The sequence below is a fragment of the Heliangelus exortis genome, chromosome 4, assembly GCF_036169615.1.
Source record: "Heliangelus exortis chromosome 4, bHelExo1.hap1, whole genome shotgun sequence".
NCBI classification, from domain to species: Eukaryota; Metazoa; Chordata; class Aves; order Apodiformes; family Trochilidae; genus Heliangelus; species Heliangelus exortis.
Genome location: NC_092425.1, coordinates 9793469 through 9813911, shown reverse-complemented (window position 1 = coordinate 9813911; position 20443 = coordinate 9793469). Strand labels below are relative to the sequence as shown.

General features: G+C 41.5%; 1 protein-coding gene across 1 annotated transcript in view; it reads left to right on the top strand.

Annotated features, from left to right (window-relative positions):
* Positions 1-1007: 1007 nt before the first annotated feature.
* Positions 1008-20443, top strand: part of TNKS (tankyrase) — a 133785-nt gene continuing 114349 nt past the window's right edge. The window contains exons 1-2 of the mRNA XM_071742902.1: positions 1008-1564; positions 11457-11681. Of these exons, the coding sequence (XP_071599003.1) occupies positions 1060-1564; positions 11457-11681 (730 nt within the window). The 5' untranslated portion in view covers positions 1008-1059. The remainder of the gene's footprint in view (positions 1565-11456; positions 11682-20443) is intronic.

Here is a 20443-nt window from a genome sequence, read left to right as displayed (position 1 = left end):
TAAAGCTCTTTCTCTGCCAAAGAACTGGAGCAGATTTTTTGCCAGGACAAGGCTGGATGGCATGAGCCACATTTCTTCTGTTTAACAAGAATTTCTCATTGCTCTCCCCATTCTCTGATCTGTGGCTGCTGCCCCACCAGTGCTGGGAGACCCAGTACTGGGTATACTGGGAATTTTCCTAAGTTGTTGCTGTTGATATTTTTCCTGGCCACGGAATCTCCCTCGTGCTCATGGATGGGAGTTAAGGTAAGTGAACTGGTGATCTCTTGGTGAGAGTAATCAGGGCTTTCTGACTTGAAGAGTTTGTCCATAATTGTTGCTCAGCTCTTCCCTAGATGCCAGTAAGGCTGAAGCCCTTCGGTCTCACCTTCCTGCTGCTTCCAAATCCAAACCAAAATCCTTATCTAAATGCTTCTGCTTATCCCCACGCAGCGTGGATCTGCTCATCCCACAGAGGGCCTCTTCCAGCCCCGGACACATTTGGACTTCTCTTTCTTCCCCTCAGCACTGACAGACACCGCCTGCCTTGCTGCCCGCAGCCTCCCGTTCCGCCCCTCTGCGCTCCCGTATTTCTAACGGGGATGGAGCGTTTCCTCTTCCTGCCGGTTGCCGTGCGTGGCTTTTCAGCGACCGCTTTGCTCCAGGGAGCGGGATCAGCGCCAAGGATGGATTCGCTCCCCGGGCAGACCAGGCTGCGCAGCCCCCGCCCCGCAGCCCCAACCCCGCAGCCTCCGCCCCGCCCCGCTCCGCCCCGCCCCGCTCCTCCCCGCCCCGCAGCCCCCGCCCCGCAGCCTCCGCCCCGCAGCCCCCGCCCCGTCCCGCGGTGGCCGCCAGGGGGCAGGCGCGAGCTGCTGCCCCGCCGCGGGGCGGGTCCCGGTGAGGCCGCGTCCGCCCCTCCCCGCCCCACCCCGCCCCACCGCCACCGGGGTGACGTCACGTCCGTCGCCGCGCATCGCGATTGGCCGGATCGGGGCGGAAGTGTGGGTGGGGGTTGCCGCCGTTGCCGCAGTGACGGGGGCTGGGAAGGGGCCGGCGGGGGGGCGGAGGAGGAGGGCGAAGATGGCGGCGCAGCCGCCGCGTCGTTCCCAGCACCATCACCACCATCACACGCCGCCGACGCCGCCCGGGCCTGCCTCGCCGCCGGCCGCCGCCTCGCCGCCGCGCAGCCCCAGCCTGGCACCGGCCGATCTCGCCCCCGCCGCGCAGCGCCACAGCCTGGCCGGCCCCGAAGGCGAAGCTCCCCCCGAGGCGGAGCGGCCTCCGGCCTCGGAGTGCTCGGAGGGTTCGGTCGCCGCCGCCCCGGCCCTGCCGCCGGGCTCTGGCAGCAGCTCCAGCAGTTCCTCCTCGTCCTCCTCCTCCTCTGCGTCGTCGTCGGTCGCGTCGAGCCCGGCGGCGGAGAGTCCCGATGCGGCGGGCCCCGGCGCGGCGAGCGGGGCCTTCCGCGAGCTGCTGGAGGCCTGCCGCAATGGGGACGTGACGCGCGTCAAGCGCCTGGTGGACACGGGCAACGTGAACGCCAAGGACATGGCGGGCCGCAAGTCCACGCCGCTCCACTTCGCCGCCGGTGGGTACCGGGGCCGGAAAGGGGCAGGGCTCTCGTTCCCGGCAGTGGCAGCCGGTGCGACGGGACGGGGAGGGTGCAGCTCCCCGGGTGTAGCCGCCCTGGCAGCGGGGAGCGGACCTTGGCATCGCGGGGGGCCGGGAGAGCTCCGGCCTGAGCTGTGGGCAGGAGTGTGAGCAAACTCCCCGGCTGCAAAGCTGCAGGTGGCGGGCAGGTGGCCGTTAGGTCCCCTCCTCGTTTTCCTCATAACGTGGAAAAAAGATCCTTGCGTTAGGTGAAACGGGTGGGCGAGGAGATTCTGGAGGCGTGAGGGAGGCTGTGTGAGCTACAAGTACCGCTGCTGGTCTCTCTGTTTGACACATAGGCTGCAAACTTGTGCTCGTGGTGTTCGGGACAGAGCTGGCTCGAAGTTTAGGTTTTCACGTGTATTGTAGTAGCTCCTGACAGTCGGCGGGCCCTGAGATGCGTGTGGACTTCATGGGAATCAGAGCTGATGCCATTTGTTTCGTAATTGTTTTATTTGGGTATAGCTGCTGCTCGGTCTCTGCTTTTCTTTGTCGTCTGAGTGGGCTGGGGAGAGACGCGAGTGGAATGGGACGACTGGACTTGGTCAGAAGTTACAGGTGTGTCCAGGAGAGATTGTGCCTCTTCATGCATAGAAGAAATGTCAGTGCGATCAGAAATAATGTCATTAAAGCAGCTAACAGTGAGGGCCAACTCTTACACTGATTGGAAGTAAGCATTCGCTGCTAGGAAGCACAGCTGGATTAGTGTCGACCATAAAAAGAACATTTGTGCAGAGTTTGGTCTTCGGTGGGAGCACAGCACACGGGAAGTTCTGGATGTAAATAAAATGAGGGGATGTCTGTAATCATCAGCCTTAATTTGGAACCTGCACAACTGCTCGGTCTGTGGTCAGGCTGAGGGCTTTCTGACATATGCTGCAGTGTTATGGGACTGGGCCATATGGACCAAGGGGCATAGATCTTGTATGAGCTCTGAGTGGTGCAGTTAGTACACGTAATTTAAGGTAATTAGTATTAGAACACATAAATTAAGGCACTTAGCAAGCCTGTGTTGGGTAGCCAATATTAAATACTGGTGTAGGGCCGTAAAGCCCTGTGTTGGGGTTGTGCTATTAAAAGTTCCTTTTTATTAACAGTGATGCCTGGAACTCTGAATAGTGGTGTTCAGTTTATCAGTCACATAGTGCTCTCTGAGATTGTATGGGTTTATTTACATTTTCAAATTATTTTTCAAATTCAAGTTAATTTCAAATTCATGGCACTTCTCAGGGAACTCTACCAGTAAAAGATGATCTTATGCATTAAAACCACAGTGATCTTATGGGGTACAAAGAGGGGCTTTAGTTTTAGTGAACCCTGGAACAGAATGCTGGTGCACCAGCATGTGTGCATGTGTGCATGTCAAGTTCTTAATGTTTTGGAAGACTCATCTTGGATCAGCTCTGCTTGCTTTGGGTTCATACTTAATATCAGACCTTGCTGCTTCCCCTTAAACTCTTGAGATCTTTAGTTGTAACTTTGGTGTAGTACAAACTCTAGTGCTGAAGCTGCAATGGTCTTTTCTACATTAATTAGAGAAAAGATGGGAAAAAGTTATTGAAGGGGATAAGGCTTTGAAAGTTGGTAGTGTCAGTAAGGTGTTACTGTAATAGCAATGGAAAGTGCTTCCTTGCAGCATGAGGAAAACTGCAAGTGAAGTTCTAGGACCCAACAAATTCCTCTCTGTCTAGATTTAAGGACTTTCCTTGGCTACCATACATATTTTATCCCAAATCCCTGCAGGATTTCTGGTCCCAATGGATTTGACATGTAACACCATTAGACACATTTCTTGTTGCGTTGTTGAAAGGCCTGCAGTCATGTTTGAAAGCAAGCAGGTAGTATAGATACCTGCCAGTAATGCTGTGTGTTTCTTCCATCTCTTTCTCCTTTGTGGGCAAAAGGAGAAATAAAAAACTTACGAGCATAGGAGTCTGCTTTATATATGAAGCTGTGTTGTGAACAGTAGCTCATGGTGTGAGCCATACCTAAAAGTTAATTGTACAGCCTTCACGAGGAAGCAGGAGTTGGAGAATGCAGTATGCTGTGCTTTAAACTGGTTCTTTCTTACCTCTTGAGGCTAAATTCTTGAATTATAGAAGAGTTCTGCTTCTGATCTTATAATTTGTGATGGCAGAATTACTTTTTCTAATTTCTTCTTAGTTTCCCAGTTTTGGGAGTGGCTTATTTTTTCTGTGGGTATTTGACTTCTCTCTAGCTCAGTCTGGTTTTCTCAGTTATCCTTTTTGGCAACAGTGACAGGCAGTTAAGTTACTTTTTCTGTAACAGGGAAGAAGTATTTCCCTATTTCTTTTTTCTTGTAAAAAGCCATTAAGTTCAGGTTTCCTTGAGCCTTGAAACTACTGATGTCTCTAGTTTCAAAATTGCCTTTATCCTTTCTTCTGACAGAAGGAAAAGAAAAGAAAAAGGGTGACTCCTTGAGTGCATTCAGAATCCTTATCATGTGTATAAGCTGGGGATAAAGTGAGAACTGAAATCTCTGTAATCAGTTATTTTAAAAGCTGGGAATAGGTCTAAATCTGTTTCAAGAAGTTACTAATCTGTATGTTATCTGCTTCCAGATAAAGTGTGCACAGCCACATCAAGTTGGAGCAAAAAGCTTATCTAGATATTCTTTATCTGGGGGATCAGAATTGTCAGTTATCTGAAAAAGGGGACTTCGTTCTTCTACTCAGTGTTGAAATGTCAGGTAGTGTGCTGAATTAATCTGACCTGCTTTGCTTAGCTATAAATAAGGCAGAAATTAATATTAAGGCCATATTAGGGTAATGGAGACCTCTCTTGTCAAGCAGGAAGATACTGAATGAACAAAGGATCGTTTTTATTTCGCCCTCCCAGCTGGACTTATTCTAGCATAGCCTGTCTTGAAATTCTGAATGTCTTTCAGGACATGTGATGAGCTTTTCCTTTGCAAGTGATTTGAGGGATTCTTCTATAGAATGCTTGGAAAGAAGAAGGCTCAGTAGTGTCTCAACTGCTGCATGAATTGCAGGAGATTTGGATCTCTGGTATCAGTGTAGGCTTTTGTGGCACTAAGAAGCAGATTTTAAAGACTTGAAAACGATTGAGAAATTAAGTGGAACTGTTAATATAATAATTAAAAAAAAAACCCAGCTCTGCTAAGCACGAACTTGTGTTTGGCTCAAGGTTTTATCTGTATTGGTGGCTAAAAGCAGATGTCTAGGGAGAAGTTGTACTCTTGGCTCATTGTATGGTACCTCTCTCAGTATCTTCCTGCAGTTTGTAGCTCAGCAACTATTTGAGCAAGACCCAGTTTCTACAGGTTAGTAGAAGCTCATTCTGTGGTAAGAAGTTCCACTGAATAACTGGAGTGTTATCTGGTGGTAAAAGTAACTTGCTTTCTCTTGTATTTTCCACCATTTTCACTGGAATATTCTGTGTTGTGTTTAATCATTCTCTTCAAACTGCATTGAATGAGGCAAACTGTTCACTTGCTTGCACTTTCCATTGCACTTTTTTGGTCTAAAGAAATTTTAACTTTTGTCCCTAAGATCTTAACTGTCATTGATTTTGCCAGATTCTAAACATCTATACTGTGTTATATGCCCCTTATGAGACAAAAATTTTTGTTATGCTTGTGCTGCCTGTTCTTGTAAACTGGCTTGGTGGTACTTTTGGTGATGATGTTTTCATATAGTTAACAAAATACCTTTTCAGTCAGCATAACCAGATGAGCTGGTGGTTCTGTGTGTATGTAAGGGGTGGAGGTAGATTTTTTTTTTTTTCTTTTTGTGGGATTCTGAACACTTTTTTAATAGTTGTATGATTTCAGTTTGTGATAATGTGTCAAATTTTAGGTAGACTTTGCATGGCAGAGTGGAACTTCACTCTCAGCCTCCGTATTTTCTGTCAGTCGATGTGGAATGCAGGGCAGCAGGGTGGGTATCCTGTATTCATCCACTCTGTTTAAGCAGATAAGCAGTGATGCTTTCATGGCTCTTTTTTGTCATCCTCTGTTTATAGCACTTACATACAAAGTTTGGCTTTCTGTTGGCTTTTTCTACCTTTAATATGCCTGGATGGGGAAGGCTCCTTTGGCCTTTTGTCTGAAATCCTAGCTTTTTCCCAGAGCTAGCAGGAATTTGTTAGAGCCAGTTTGGTAACAGACTTCCTTCTTCCCTTCTGAAACAAGTATTATCCTTACAAAAGTATTTTCTCTTGACACCTTGATTCATATGTATATGCTCCACATTAATTTAATGTGAAGTTTAACTATTTTTTTAATCATGAAGCTAGCTCCTCAAGTTCTTAGGCAACACATTGTTTTAGCTTTACAGTTATTCTCTTTCTAGCATTTAACCCAGGGATATAGAGAGTCCTAACAGACATTGCTGAACTGTAGCTTAATGCCCACTTCTGTGCTGAAGAAGAGCTAAAGGTTTCCAGGGTGGCTTTTGGAAGCTGTGGGTTGGGGTCACAGGGTGAGGTGCTCTTGGTGGAATCAGCCCAAACTCTGGCTTGGGGAAGCCTGACTTCGGGTGACTTGTTAGAGCATCAGTGCTATCCCTTGTTTTCATTCTATATGGTCTATAGTAATGCCAAAGAGCTGGTTGGGTAAAGCAATTTTCTGTAAGCATGCTTTTGCTATCACTAGTAATAACTGTTAGGAGAAAATATTTTTATGAGGGCTAACGTATTTAACTATTATTTATAACATTTTTGAAGTACAGAACTTTCATCTGGAAGGCAGAGATCTCACTCAGGTTTGAGAATAGTGCATGGTCAGAGTTTTAAGAAGACAGCTGATCAAGTTGGTTTGTCAGCTAGCAAGCTGTTAGTCATAAAAATACAAGCTGTTTCAACATGTGTAAGATAAACAACTGAGGAAGCAGAATTTAACTATCTACTGAGTGTTCCTTGAGGGAGAGCCAGGAAACAGCAAGAAGTAGTTGGCAAATTATTATTTGCTTCTGCTCTATGCAGACACCTGAATTGACCATTGCACCTGTTGTGCAATGCACAAGTTCCCTTAAGGTAACCTGGAAAGCCTTGTTTGAGGTACCATTCTTAAACTACTTTGTTGACTCATTTTGTTGCAGTTGTCTGACAAATCCTTGTCACAGAAGAGATGTCTGCCCTTACTCAAGAAGTTGTTCATAATGCTAAGTTACTGATTAATTCTGCCTTGTGCAGCCTAAAGCAAGAGTAGCAGCAATTTTTCAGCTGGATTCGTATGTGTAGAATGAAGAATGAAGGTTGTGTAGTCAGTTAGGAAACATTCTGGGAGCTTTACAGACTCAGAGCCAGCAAAATGCAGGCTTTTTCATGTAAAAAGGTGAATTGATAAATTACTGATCTTGACTTTGAATTCTTTTATGTTTTTGTAGTGTTTGTAATACATGAACTCTGTTAGTGTCACAAAGTTATTGCCTCCTAGGAAGTTTCAGCTTGCTTCCTTTGTGAATAGTAATTTGTTCTCTTGAAATATCTTGCAATACTTTGAGTTTTGTAACTCCTTCCTATTTAAAATCCTGTGGAGGAATTTACAAGAGGGTATAAATGCAAAATCTCAGACCTTCAGTAATACTGAGCCAAGTGCCCTTTTTTCCAGTTAGAAGGCTCTTCAGTTTACTTAGTTGAATCACTGAGTTCCACCTAGAGAAGTAGAAAACTGTTCTGCCTAGGGAAGTAGGAATAGTGCTTGGTGGCTCTTGGAAGAGCTGTCCTGGGGAAAATCTGGTCCCAGAAGGTGCAGTACTAAAGCAGAGAGACATACAATGACTTAGCTTGAACTTACACCCTTTGCTTACAGTTTATAACTATTCTCAGAAGGTTGTGTGTCTCTGTAAGATGTGTGTGTCTCCATGTCAAGGGTTGTAGTCTTATATGAGCTACGTTTAGGGCTCTAACAAGTGGCATTACATTTAATAAGAGCATTTTTTCTGCTTTGCCTGAGATCTAAAACCTGCAGATATGCTTAACCTGTGATTATACACTACTGTAGAACTTATCTCCTTTTGGAGTCAACGTGTTCTTAAGAGCAAGCAAATGAAAGCAGAAAAAAATAGTGACTTGGTTAGACTTCCATGTGATGTTGAACTCTGCATGTAGCAGCTTTGCAGAGTTTGGAGTTAGCATTTGGAGGAATTTGTACTACATTATGAGGAAGTGGCATTAGTTGGGCAGAGCATGAAGCAGTACAGCTATACTTAAACTGATCAAACTACTTAATTGTACTGACTGGTGAAATCATTCTTCTGATTTGAGTGAAATCCATATATTTATTTGGTTAACTTTATACCAGGATTTCTGAAAATGAGTCTTGAAACTGGGCAGCAAATTATGTGGCTTCTGTGAGTGTTAATAATTAAATGTCTGTAAACTGCTACTATGAGAAAGTCAGTGACTGAACACAGGGTTAACATGGAAGCCCTAACTGGAGTGTATAGAGAGGGTATCTATCATGAGCTGATGCTCATGTTGCTATCCTTGCATTGCTTTCTGCATCAGTCATGTCATTCAACCTACTCACCATGTTGCTTCTTGTTACTTAGGTTCAATACCACAAGAAGAGATGGGACAGGAGGAGCTTGTGGGCTGGGAGTTGGGTGTGAAAGGGGAGTAGGACAGGTCTTCTTGGCAGTAGTAGTAAGCATTTGGTGGTGTCTCTGTGTGCCATCTTGTCTGACAGCATTTACAGGTTTTATTTAACTTAATTTTCAAGCTGCCAGTTTGTTTGGTTTTTTTTTTCAAGCCTTTTTTTCTCACTTTCAGCCTGAAATGACAGGTATAAAATGGAAAAAGGCAAGAATGCAGCATTGGCAAAGAACTAGTTAAGTGGCATTTTCTCCAAATTGTTTGCCTGTCTATTTATTTATGTAAAACTATTATAGCTATGTCCATCTCCTGGCTTGCACCAAGTCTTGGTCTTTAGCTGTTTCTGTAATGTGACTGGGGAAATGAACAGCCTGTCAGTCAGTCTGAATTTTGCCTTTTCTTTGGTTTGACTGATGAGGGTTTCACCCTTAGATTTCATGTGTTCTCTTGCTACTGCCTTTTTATAGTGGGATTACTGCTTCTGTTCTCTCCTGGAAAATGTTTTCTGAGGTACTGTGAGTTGCCTGGAACTTCTAAATTGTGTAAAGAAGGTAAAATGAGGGCAAAGCTTGTGTATTTTACCAGTGTGAAATAGCTAACAAAGGGACCCTGCACATGAGAAGCTGGCAGGTGAATCTCATCAAACCAAGCTTGTGTGCTGGGCCTTTAAATGTGACTTTACTCCATAGTTACTCTGGTTTTGAATATTTTCTATAGGAACTTTATATTTGATTCTCTTTTGGGATCTTTGGTTTCAGATCCTTTCTTGGGAACACTCCTTATACTTAAACTAAAGTTGCTCTGGAAATACACAGGAGTAGGATTTTCAAAGTCATCTGAAGTGATGGCACATCAGTTTCTTGACTTCAAATCAAACTGTATGTGATTCATCTGTCACAAATGGCTTGCCATGTGTTTTTTTTTTTACAAAAGGTGAGCTTGAAACTGCAGGAGTTTGTTACAACTGCTTTGTTAGGTAAGGTCCTGTTATCATTTTAAAGATTTTAAAGATTATCATTTTAAAGATGAGATCAACTCATATTTTTACAGGCTTGCACTGGTGGTGTGGGAAGCTAGTCCCATAATTGGTTACTTTTCCTCTAAAAGATTTATCTGGTGGGATAAAATCACAGTAATCTGTACTGTGCTTTTTTGAGGACTGAACAGAGGAGCTAATTCACCAAAAAAGGTCAAGTGTTCATTGCTCATGTTTCCAAATATAGCTTTATTGGTGACCTCATGTCCAGCAGGATCTTGAAGTGTGTAGTATAGAAAATCACAAGGCTGAACAATTTGAAAAGGAGTCTGGGATTTCAGGCACTGTCAGGTTGTTTTTCCTCAAGAGACAGAAGTACGTGTAAAGCAAAGGCTGGTGCAGTTTCAGCACTGGTTTTGGTAGCTGTCTATTAAAACTAATGGCTAATAAAATCTGTAGATTTACTGTTTAGTTGAAAGCATCCTTTTCTAAGCTTTGTCTTGCTTTGCTAGTCAAATGAACAATATAAATGTGGGAATTGTGAGGGCTTGCTTGTTGGTATTTATGCCACAGGCCTGTTAGCTTTGCAGCAGGACCAGATACCCTTTGTTTGCCATTGTACCCATTTGAGCTGTCATTTTCTATTTGAAGACTAACAGGTGATATTCCTTGGCTGTTTTATAACAGAAACAAACAAATCTGTTTTGGTGCTAGAAGCTGCAGTGATTACAGTTGCAGTGGCCTTACTGACAGTTCATTTAAAAAAAATGTGTCTTCTGGTAGCAGTTTTGTCATGACAAATAAGTGTAACTTTTAATAATACTAGTTTTGAATCGCACACTTCGATTTCTGTAGTGTAATTTCTAATGTGATCAGTCTGTAATGTACCAGAAAGTTTTGACTCATCAGTAGTGATGGACTGAAATTGGATTGCTGAGTGGGGTGCCAGTCTGGTTGTGGGCCCCTCCCTGCAGCTGGTATGGCTCAGCAGCTTGTGGAGCAGCAGCTGAACTGCTCTTTAGCCCCGTGTTTAAAAAAAAAACAACAATCTGGTGTCTGCTGTGTGCTAACTTGTAATTTGTAGCGATCCAGCATCTGTGCTGCAAGCAGCTGCAGGCTCTGTACAGGAGGGATGGAGGAATTACAGCTATCCTAAAGTAACCAGCCTGTACTTGTTAACTACAGCTCTTGAGCCGTGTAACGTGGGCTTAACTGAGGTGGAAACTGCTACACTCTGTACTAGATGTGAGCATCTGGGTGGGTATCCGTGGTTTCCCCAGAAATGGTGGTTTCCCCCTGTTCTTCCACCTGTTTGCTTGTGTGTCTTAGGTGAATAAAATGGGTAGAAATAAAAATAGCATTAAACTGTCATCAAAACTCTCAAGCCATGATAAGCCTTGGTAAAAGGACTTTTGTTTTGGCCCTGCTTGCCTTAACCATAGTATTAATTGGCCTCTAGAAAACTTCTGTCTTTCAGGAAAGAATGTTGAAGGAGAATACGGAAGAAGTAGAGCAAGAGATTGCATTTGGGCGCAGAAAGAAATTATTCTGTACCATGAAGAAATATGCTAGAAATTTTGAAAGTGTTCATGTTCATTGTGGTCAGCAAGCTAAAGGTGTCAGGGCCTGGCACACAAATGCAGGATTTTGAAGTATAGGAGTTTGGTGCTGGCGTTACGGTGATGTTTTCCATGGCTGTTACAGAGGGTGCATTCCTGGGTTGGGACCTTCATGAGTTATTTCTCAGCTGAAGTCTCAGTTCTACTAATTTGTGACTTTTTAGTCTCTCTGTCAGTTTTTCAGTTGGAGGTAGCCAGACTCTTTGAAAAAGAGCAAGAATGTAGTTTGGGCTGAGGTAAGGTTGTTCTACTTGAGCACTGACAGTGTCCTTCAGTGTTTGTTTATATGGGGTCTCCTCAAGATGAAGACCTGCATCAAAAGGTGATATGTAACACACTTGCTTTAGGTACATATATACTAAGTTTTCTTTTGTTGAAAAAGAATGGCAAGCCTGTTGTAGAACTTCTTTGTGAGACAGTGTGGCAACCAGTCAGGCTGGTTATAATTCAACACTGTCCACCTCTGTTAAATTCATCTTCCAACTGTTGTTGGAGCCAGGGAAAATAGTCCCACTTTACATTGAAATGAACCAAAAAGTAGAAGGAGGACACAAATAATATTTGTTATCTGTGCACTAGACTAAGAGTGAACAGTTTAAAATGCTAAATCGTGTTCTTTTTACCAGATAAATGAACAGAAATATGTTCTTTTACAGGCTTTGGGAGGAAGGATGTCGTAGAGCACTTGCTACAGACCGGAGCCAATGTTCATGCTCGTGATGACGGGGGGCTGATACCTCTTCACAACGCCTGCTCCTTTGGTCATGCTGAAGTGGTTAGCCTGTTGCTGTGTCAAGGTGCAGACCCAAATGCTAGAGACAATTGGAACTACACTCCTTTGCATGAAGCTGCTATCAAGGGCAAGATAGATGTGTGTATTGGTAAGTGCCTGTCACTTCTTATCTTGAAACTTTACCAGATGCATTTTTTGTGTGTTTGTAATTGTTGAGACGCTGGACTTGAGATGAAAGATACTGCTTGTTCTTAAACAATAACTTCTTGTAAATTAGCAGGTGGGTATAGTTATACTCACTTAAGACCAGTTTTTTCATGGTGTACAGCACAAGCTTTGCTGAACTTGAATGAGAAAAACTGCTGGGGTGGTCAGGTAAAGTCTCCTTAAATTGCAGTCTTCAAAATCTGAACATGGAAGTTTGTCTGTCATTAACTCAAGAAAACTTGCTTTACTAGTTAAAGTACTTGCTTTTTTGTCTGCTCTAGTGGGTAGGAAGATGGTTGACCTTTCAAGTGAGGAAAGGAGGAAATCTCTCTTTAGTCCTTTAAAGCTTTCAAATACAAGTTAAAGGACACAGTTGTTCACAGCAGTTATATATCTTCAGTGTATGTGTGCCATGTGGGCCCAAAGCAATTTCAAAGAAAATTGAACAATTCAATCATTTTAAATGTATTTAGAACGTATAAAGAGCTTTCACTCAGGATGTCTTTAACTTTTATGTTTTTTCTCAGTGTACTTAGTATTACTTCTTCTCTAAATGGAAGTTTCTATTTTTAAACTTGGATCAGTTCCTTGAACATACTGAATTCTGGTTATTTTCACATCTGCTAGCCTGAATAAAATGGTCTGCTCAACATTGTTGATTTTTATTGAACCTGGGAAGGTTAAGATTTTGAAGATGAGATTTGTTCTGTGTGTTATCCAGGTAGCAAGATATATTTGTCAGAATTTCAGGTAATATTTGTTTGTTTAAGGACTTATAACATAAAATTCCAGCAGAGAAAGCTGCAAAACTTAAAGGAATAGTACTAGCATGAGCTTTATTGCAATGCTTAGGTCATTATTTAAAAAAAAATATATACCCAAAACTGTGAAAGAAAATTGGAGGAAATAACTATATATATATGTGTGTGTGTGTATAAATATATATATTTAGACTATTTGTTCTTTTTACAAGGGATGTGAGGGACTTAATTGATTTTGTCTGTTTGCAAGGTAAAACATATGGAGAATATTCTACAGAAGTTACTGAGTACAGTTGGTAATGCAGCAGTACTGTGGGAAAAATCCATTGACACAGTAGGTCCCAGTAACAGTCTGCTGTGACAATGATGAATGGGACAGTAAACTTAATTCCAGTCAGTAACTGGAGTTTTGTGTGTGATTTAAAGGAAGTAATTATTTTGGTCCTGCTCAGTGCTAGAGTCTGCCTGGCTTTGGGAACTGCTGACTGAAAATACAAATTAAATGGGAGAATGCTGACAGTAAGAGGCTGAGAAGATGAGTGACCTGTAAAAGAGGACTGGGTTTGTTTGCTTGGAAAAGATTAGACTTGCTCAGTCTTTTAAAACCTTGTTAAAAAGAAGTGATGCAGCAGCAGACCTTTGTATTCATGGGTGATTGGATGAGATGGGGTTGCAACAGAAGACACTGGGATTTAGAGAGGCAGTGTCAGTAGTGAAGCTTTGGGAGGTTTCTATAAAGACACTTTGGAGGAGACTGGACAGATCACATCAAGGGAGCAGATCATGTGGTACATCAATTTTGATTTACAATACTGGCAGTAATTTGAGATCTGATTTCCATAGTCAAAGAACTGATAATACCTTTAAAGGGATACTCCCAATTCAGCAAGAAGTCGTGGACCTGGTGAAAGGAAGAACAGAATCAAATTAATGACTTGTTTTACACACAAGTTCAACCTGTATCACATTCACAGATGAGATCTTTGCCTAGCACTTTGGTAGATATGATGGAAGAAACTGGCTTGTAAAAATCACCTTCTTAGGTGTTTAAAAAGGGACACTAAGGCATGCTTTTTGAATTTAATTGAATTTAATTGCAGAGCCTCTGGAAATCCTATCATAACCTAGAATTTATTATTGAACTCAGGTGGATACTTGTCTGAAAAACAATAGACCATGTAGGAAATTGTCATCTAGCCTCATTTTTGGCTACCTATTCTCAGCATCTTATTACAAATGATGTAATGGGAGGGAATTTTCCAGTTTGTCTTCTTCCCTTCCGTGCCACCCCAGCCAGCATATCTTTGTCATATCTAGTAAAGAATGCTGTTCTTCTGCCTTCTTTCCTGGTTAGAAAGGGACAAAGTGATAATTAAACAGTGTGGAGTTGCAGCACAGTCTTGAATGATTTTTCTAAGGAAAAACCAACACATTTAGACAGTGCTGGAAGACCAGCAGAGCTGGGTAGTGATGGCACAGAGCGTGCATGTTTATGCTTCAAGTGCCAGGAGTGCTCAGCTGTACAGCTGTGTTTAGGCTGCCAGGTACAAACCCAGCCACAGGGAAGGTTATGTGGAAGTAAGAAATATACATGAACTGTATATTCATGCTGTGCACAGATTTATACCACAGGGAACTGCAGGACAGCAAATGACTGATGGGATTTCTTGTGCTTCTGTTTTTCTGGTTGTGTACTCAAAGGGTAGGACAGGAACTTAAAGGGAGAAAACAGAAATGCCACGAGTTTGGGAGGAATGCATACTGTGGCTCTTCTTGATGGTGGTAGTTGTCATGGAAGTGTAGGAGTATCTGGGGGATGATGAGCAGTGCTCAGCTGTTTTGCTGACCATGTCTCACAATACATCTTGTCACTGCAGATTTGTTTAGTTGCTAAGTAATGGAATCCATTCCAAAGTGTTGTTTTCTGTATGTAATCAATTTTTGGACTAAATGTATTGAAGCGTTAAAACCAATTGTCAGATTGTGTTCTCTGGTATTTATGGCTTCTAGGATTGTTTTCTCTGTCAGTAAGATGCATTTTTAGTGTCTGTGGACTGCTTCTAGAGCAAATGAAAAGTGGTTTTGTTCCTCAGTGTCACATATGCTCATGGAATAAGGAATGGCTGCTGAGCTCTGCCAGGCGTGTTGGGAGCAATGCTGTGAAGTCAGGGTAGTGACTCCTGTGTGGGTCAGGCTGGAGAGAAGAGATGATAAATTACTCCATCTGAAAGTCTATACTGTAGTCAGACTAAAGATCCCTGAAGCTCAGTTTTTTCCAATAATGACAGGTAGCAGATGCCCAGAGACTACGAATGGTTTAGGTGTATCCTCTCTCATGGCAATCAGCATCTTAGGAACTTGATAGAAGCTGCATCTGCACTGTGTTGCTTAGCCATTGGTATACAAAATTCTTGAAAAAGATCTATAACTTCTTCAGTGCTGCTATACTTTTGGCTTTGAAAAGGTGTTCCATGATAACAGAATCTTAAAATGCATTAGTCTTGCAGGTAGAAAACAACCTCTCCCTTTTTAAAAAGCATTTAATGACTTTCATTGCAAGACATTCAGGGCTTCTGCAAGAAATATTGAACAGTCATTTCTAATTGCACTCTGCTTATCTTCTGTTATTTTACAGGCCTTTCTCTTTTCTTCCTTCAGATGTCTCTCTTCCAAGCTGAAACATTTATTCTTCCATTATGTTATCATGTAAAGTATTCTGGTATTTTTGTATGCTCTTTGATTTTTTCTTTTTCTCAGTGTGAGGTGTTGGTATGGGGCATACAGACATTCAAACTGGTTGAGCAGATCTCATATTTTACTTCATATTCTTTCTGTTTTGGTTTTCTTGTTGCTGAACACTGATTTGGAGTAGCTCCAAGGTATTTCCTGAGTGGTAAGAGCTCCTTTAAAACTGTGTGTGCAATACACAGGTTTTTTGTTTAAAAAAACAAAACAAAACCACAAAGCAAAAAAAAAAACCCAAAACAACAAAACAAAAACCAAACCAAAGACCCCAACAAAACGACCAAAGAAACCCCCAAAATGAACAAAAAACCACAAAAAAAAACCCAACCAAAGCTAGGCTAAAAATAACATTATTAACGATGTACTTATTTGGGCTTGCTTTGCCCTCCACTGTCTTTGTTTCTGCAGAGATTTTTTTTTTTCAAGTGGATCTCCAGTAAAATGTTGTGAGAAGTACAGGACTGCTAACCTAGGAGTGATTTTTGCATGTCATACACCTACCTAGTTTCTAAGGGCACCCTTCAAAAATGTACAAATTGAGCATCTTCTATGGTGATGCTCTGATTTACGGATTTTAACATACAGGGTACTTAAGTAATTTTAGGGAAATAAAAATAAAATTTCTAGCTACTGAAAAGCTTCCTTCTACATGGTAAACTTTTTTTTTTTTTAAATTGTGTAGTCCATGTAGTGCTAAGGATCCATCAGGAACTACTTAATATGACATTAGACCAATGTTTTTACTACCTTCCTGTGGGCTAGTTATAACATTTCCTGCCTAGATCCTGTGGCATGATGAATTTACCATCTTAGTGCTATGAAATATCTCATTAGTCAAGGTGCATTTGTCTCTGTTTTTAACCAGAGAACTTCTGTTAGTTGCTTTTTTTTCTTTTTCTTTTTTTTCTTTCTTTTTACTTTTTCCCCATTTCTGCTTTTCTACTTGAAAGAATACAGCAAGCAAGCAAATTAATTTTTCTAATCTATCTAGATTTCCAACATCCAGGTCCTGCCCTTAGCTTGAGGATCACTGTTATTTAAATGTCTTTTTGTTAACATGTCAAAACACTGCTCACCCTGCTGTGCTTCCTCAGGACTTGGAAAGAAGAAGAGTTCATTAGCTACTACCTTCTGCTGATCTTTAGGCAGAAATATGTGGAGGGAGTATGATGTGACTCCTTTGTGCAGGGCAGACAAATCTTCTGTCAGTATTTAAAAAATAATAATAATCTACAAAGGTTAGGTTATAGGTAGAACTAGTGGACAATAAAACTTAAATACACTGTAGAAATTATAGTTTGCCTTGTCAGTGAACTGCTTATCTGTTTGGTCACCTTGAAAAAAAGGCATGAACAACAAAAAGTGAAATTTTAACAATTTATGGTATTTTTGTCCCTTGAGATTTTAGAATGCTCAGGGCATTTTTCCTTCCAAGTGAAGGAACTGTATCACTCTGAAACCTAGAGCTTTGTCTCATTTTCCTACTGAAAAATTAAAAAACACAGGAAGTGCTACGTTGCAAGATTGTGCAGTTCTTTTGGAAGGTGGAATGAGGTGAGAGGGAGGAGCTTTAACATCTTAACTGACAAATTATTACAGTGACTGTAGATTTAGCTACTGGGTTGACAGAAGCCTGTAAGAAGACAAGTAGCTTCCTACTATTAGTGATATTGGTAATTGAGGTACATAGGGAGCTGGTTATGCACATTGTTTGTTGGAGGGATATGTACTGAATTCCCAAAAACAAAGGTACCTTCTGATTGATATACTTAAGACCAAGCAGTCCTGGTTAACAGCATCTAGATATTATCTGTCTTGCAAAATAAAAATTTAGGCAGTTCTTAATTTTTTTTTTTTATTCAGATACTTGCTGATCAAAGCCAAATCTGTTGTAATGGAATGCTAGGCTTGTCAGACTATTTGGATTGTGAGTCCTTTTGCTCTGTGAGTGATAGAGTGACAACCAAATGGGTTTAAAAGCTGTTCATACACAGTGGCTCAAGGACTTAACATGGTTAAGTTTACCCATACTGTTTCTTTATGGGGTCTTTCTCAAATGAGTGGGTGATAGCAACCACAAGATAAAAATTCTGTGATTTAGATTGAGTGGAAGAATGCTCTTGCTTTCCCATTGAATTTCTTGTTCATGGTTTTAAATAGTTTAATGCCCTCTAACCACTTGTTTAAACTACATCAGCTTCTAAATGTTAATATTAATCACAGAAACGAGAGCTTTTTGGGCTGAATCTTACTGCATTCCCCACTGTTCAGAGTTCAGACATGGCTTATTGAAAGGGACTGGAAAATAAGGCTGCCTTCTCTGTGAGCTGGTGGGGGTGGAGGAATCCATACACTGGTAGTTTGAAGGCATTGTAATACTGTTGTCATAGTAACAATGGGTTGGAGTGTGAGACAATAGGGCTTTTGTCAAAAGTGACTACAGAAAATGCTTTGGGACACTCTACCATGGCATATACAACTGCAGTGCTCTCTGGTGGACTTTGACAGGGGGACAGGAGGGAAGTGGATTATTAATTTCTGTATGTGAAGGATACCTCTTCAGTGTGTGACATCCCTGTGCGGGAAGGTCTGTTACTGTAATGCAGTTTACAGGTGTTACTGGTATGGGAAAAGCTGCCAAAATGAGATGGGATTGTCTGCAGTAAAGGCTCTAGGGAATAATTTTTGGTGACAAGTTGCATCTGAGCACATGTAGCTGAAACAGGTGTTTGATAAAGATATCTGTGGGCAATGTCAGTCACCCATGTGTGTCTGACAAGGGGCTGAGAGTGCCAGGAGCCATGAAAGGAGTGGATCATGGACACAAGGTAGAAGTCTTATTTTTTTTATATATATATATATTTCACATATATATATATATATGTTTTTACATATATATATATATATCCTAACATTTTTGTGAGAGAGAGAGGGAGAAGCGTTGACTTGGATTAATTTTGAGGTTAAATCCTCTTCAGAAACAAAATTGACATTAACCTTGATAGCAGAGGGGATAGTGCTTTGTACAAGTTGGGGGAAAATGAACTAGGGTCAGGAAGACTTCTCTGCAGACTTATGCCAATAAAATGCCTTCTTGTTTTCATATGCAGAGCTAGTGGTGTTGATTACAGTCCTTCAGGCTATAGTTTATATTATGGTATTTGTATTGCCAAAAGTTGATTGAAATTTGACTTCATGAGCATAGGATTGCCTTGTGTGGGGTTTCATACACCGGGTACTTTTTTGGAAGCTGTCTGCCTTTGTCAATATGTTACAAATGATCTGTGGATTTTAGGCCTTTTGCCAGTTCTGTTTCTTCTTTCCTAAAAATCAGGTATCAAGAAAACTAGCCTTTGTTTGGCTGCTTGGCACAGGAGAATCTGTGGAGGACAAGAAAGGAGTAATTTCTTTTATGATATTTCTTTACCAGTGTTGTTTAAATCAAAATAGGATTATTTGCAGAGAAGGAGGTGGTATGATAATATACAAAACACTAGTGGAAAATTTGCTGTAAGGCTTTTATGGGAAGCAAGGTCTTCAAAAGTACTGATGTTAACTAGAAGCAAATTGAGAGGGAGGGGAAGAGGAAGTTGTGTATTACCCAGAACAGAGGAATGGAACAGATGCTGCTCTTGCAGACACTGGAACTGCTTTCAGCTGTCTGATTCCGGTGGCTTTTTAAATATCTTGCAGTAGTACTTAATCTTATGGAACTGTGCTTCTGATTACTGCAGCAATACCAGCTTTTAGCTTCTCATAGGAACCATGTGGTCTTAATACAGTTCATATGTGGTTTAAAAGCAATCTCTAGATATATGTGTAGCTGTTAAGGCATAAGTGAGTGGGGTCAATTTTAGCAGAGTTCTCTGATGTTTTCTTAGTCTAATGGAAAACATTGATTAACGTATTACTGGAGGATATAAAGGTCTTGCTTGTAAAGAAGTGCTGGCTAGTAAATATTTGTAAATATATATTGTCATATAGTGAACAAAATAAGGTGTTTCTTAATGATTTGGTCTTTCCACAGCATAAAGCAAGTGTGTAAAATGAACTAAGTTAGTGGAAGCCTGCTGAAAATACTGTGTGTTTGCCTCTTGCTGTGTGTGGTCCTCACTTCAGTCCTTTGTGCAGCCTAGGACCTGTACTCCACTAATTCATTGTTTTCTATGTTTGTACAAATGCACCATGCATTTTTCTTCTTCCCTAGAATGAGACTCACAAAGGTGATATGTTACCTGAGATTATGGGATTCTTGGAGTGTAAAATACTTGCTTGTGAAGGCCCTAAATGCTCAGAGATAAGACTTGCACTGCTTTTAATCAACAGGGTGTGGTGGTGAGTAGTTCTGGGACTGGAGAACAAATGGATATAGCTCTGTCCTTTAAGGATAGAAAGCAATGTGACTGTTTCACATAGTAATGTGGTCTGAGGCAGCAGCTGGGGAAAGGTCCCAAGACTGATACATGGGGTGCTGTTAGCTGGTCAGTTGCTAGTAGAGTTCTGTACTCAGCTTCCTGATGTTTACTTCAGAAACAGAATTTATGAGACTACCTGTGTCTTCTGGCCAACCAGTAGCTTTAGCAACAATTTTCTGGACTGACTAGATTGGCATCTGTAAGATTTTATGTACTTTTTGTATTTCTTAAATATTTGGTAACTACGCTGTAGGCCAGTGATGAGCTAACAAAATTGGCACAATGTTCAAGTTTTGAGCAAAACAAGCAGAATTTATTTGGCATGCTGGGTCTTTTTTAATCTTAATTTCAGTTCTTAATCACATGAAAATGTTACTGTGTGTGTTCCATAGGGTGTGTCACTAAGATACCACCTGCAAGTCCTGTGCTGTTGAAATCTGGTAAGCACTTAAGTTCACCTCTGAAAAAGCCTGGAAAAGGCTGTGCTTTCAGATTGTGACAGTTGTTTTGGTGGATATTTTTTGTTTGTTTCTTTTTTTCTTCTTATTCTCACCTATCTGAATGGTGACTTGAGAGCTACTAGGGTCTGAATCTCTTCAATGTGTATTTCTTCTGGTGCTAAAAAGAGAAACTGGTTTTGTGTATACTGTTTCTGTTTCAGAAAAATGGTAGATCCAGGACAGGTTCTAAGGAACTCTTAAGACTTTTCAGTTGTTTCCTGAGTGTTAAGATTTTAGTGTTTTGGTGAATAATGCATTCTGATAGCCACAAACCTAATTCTA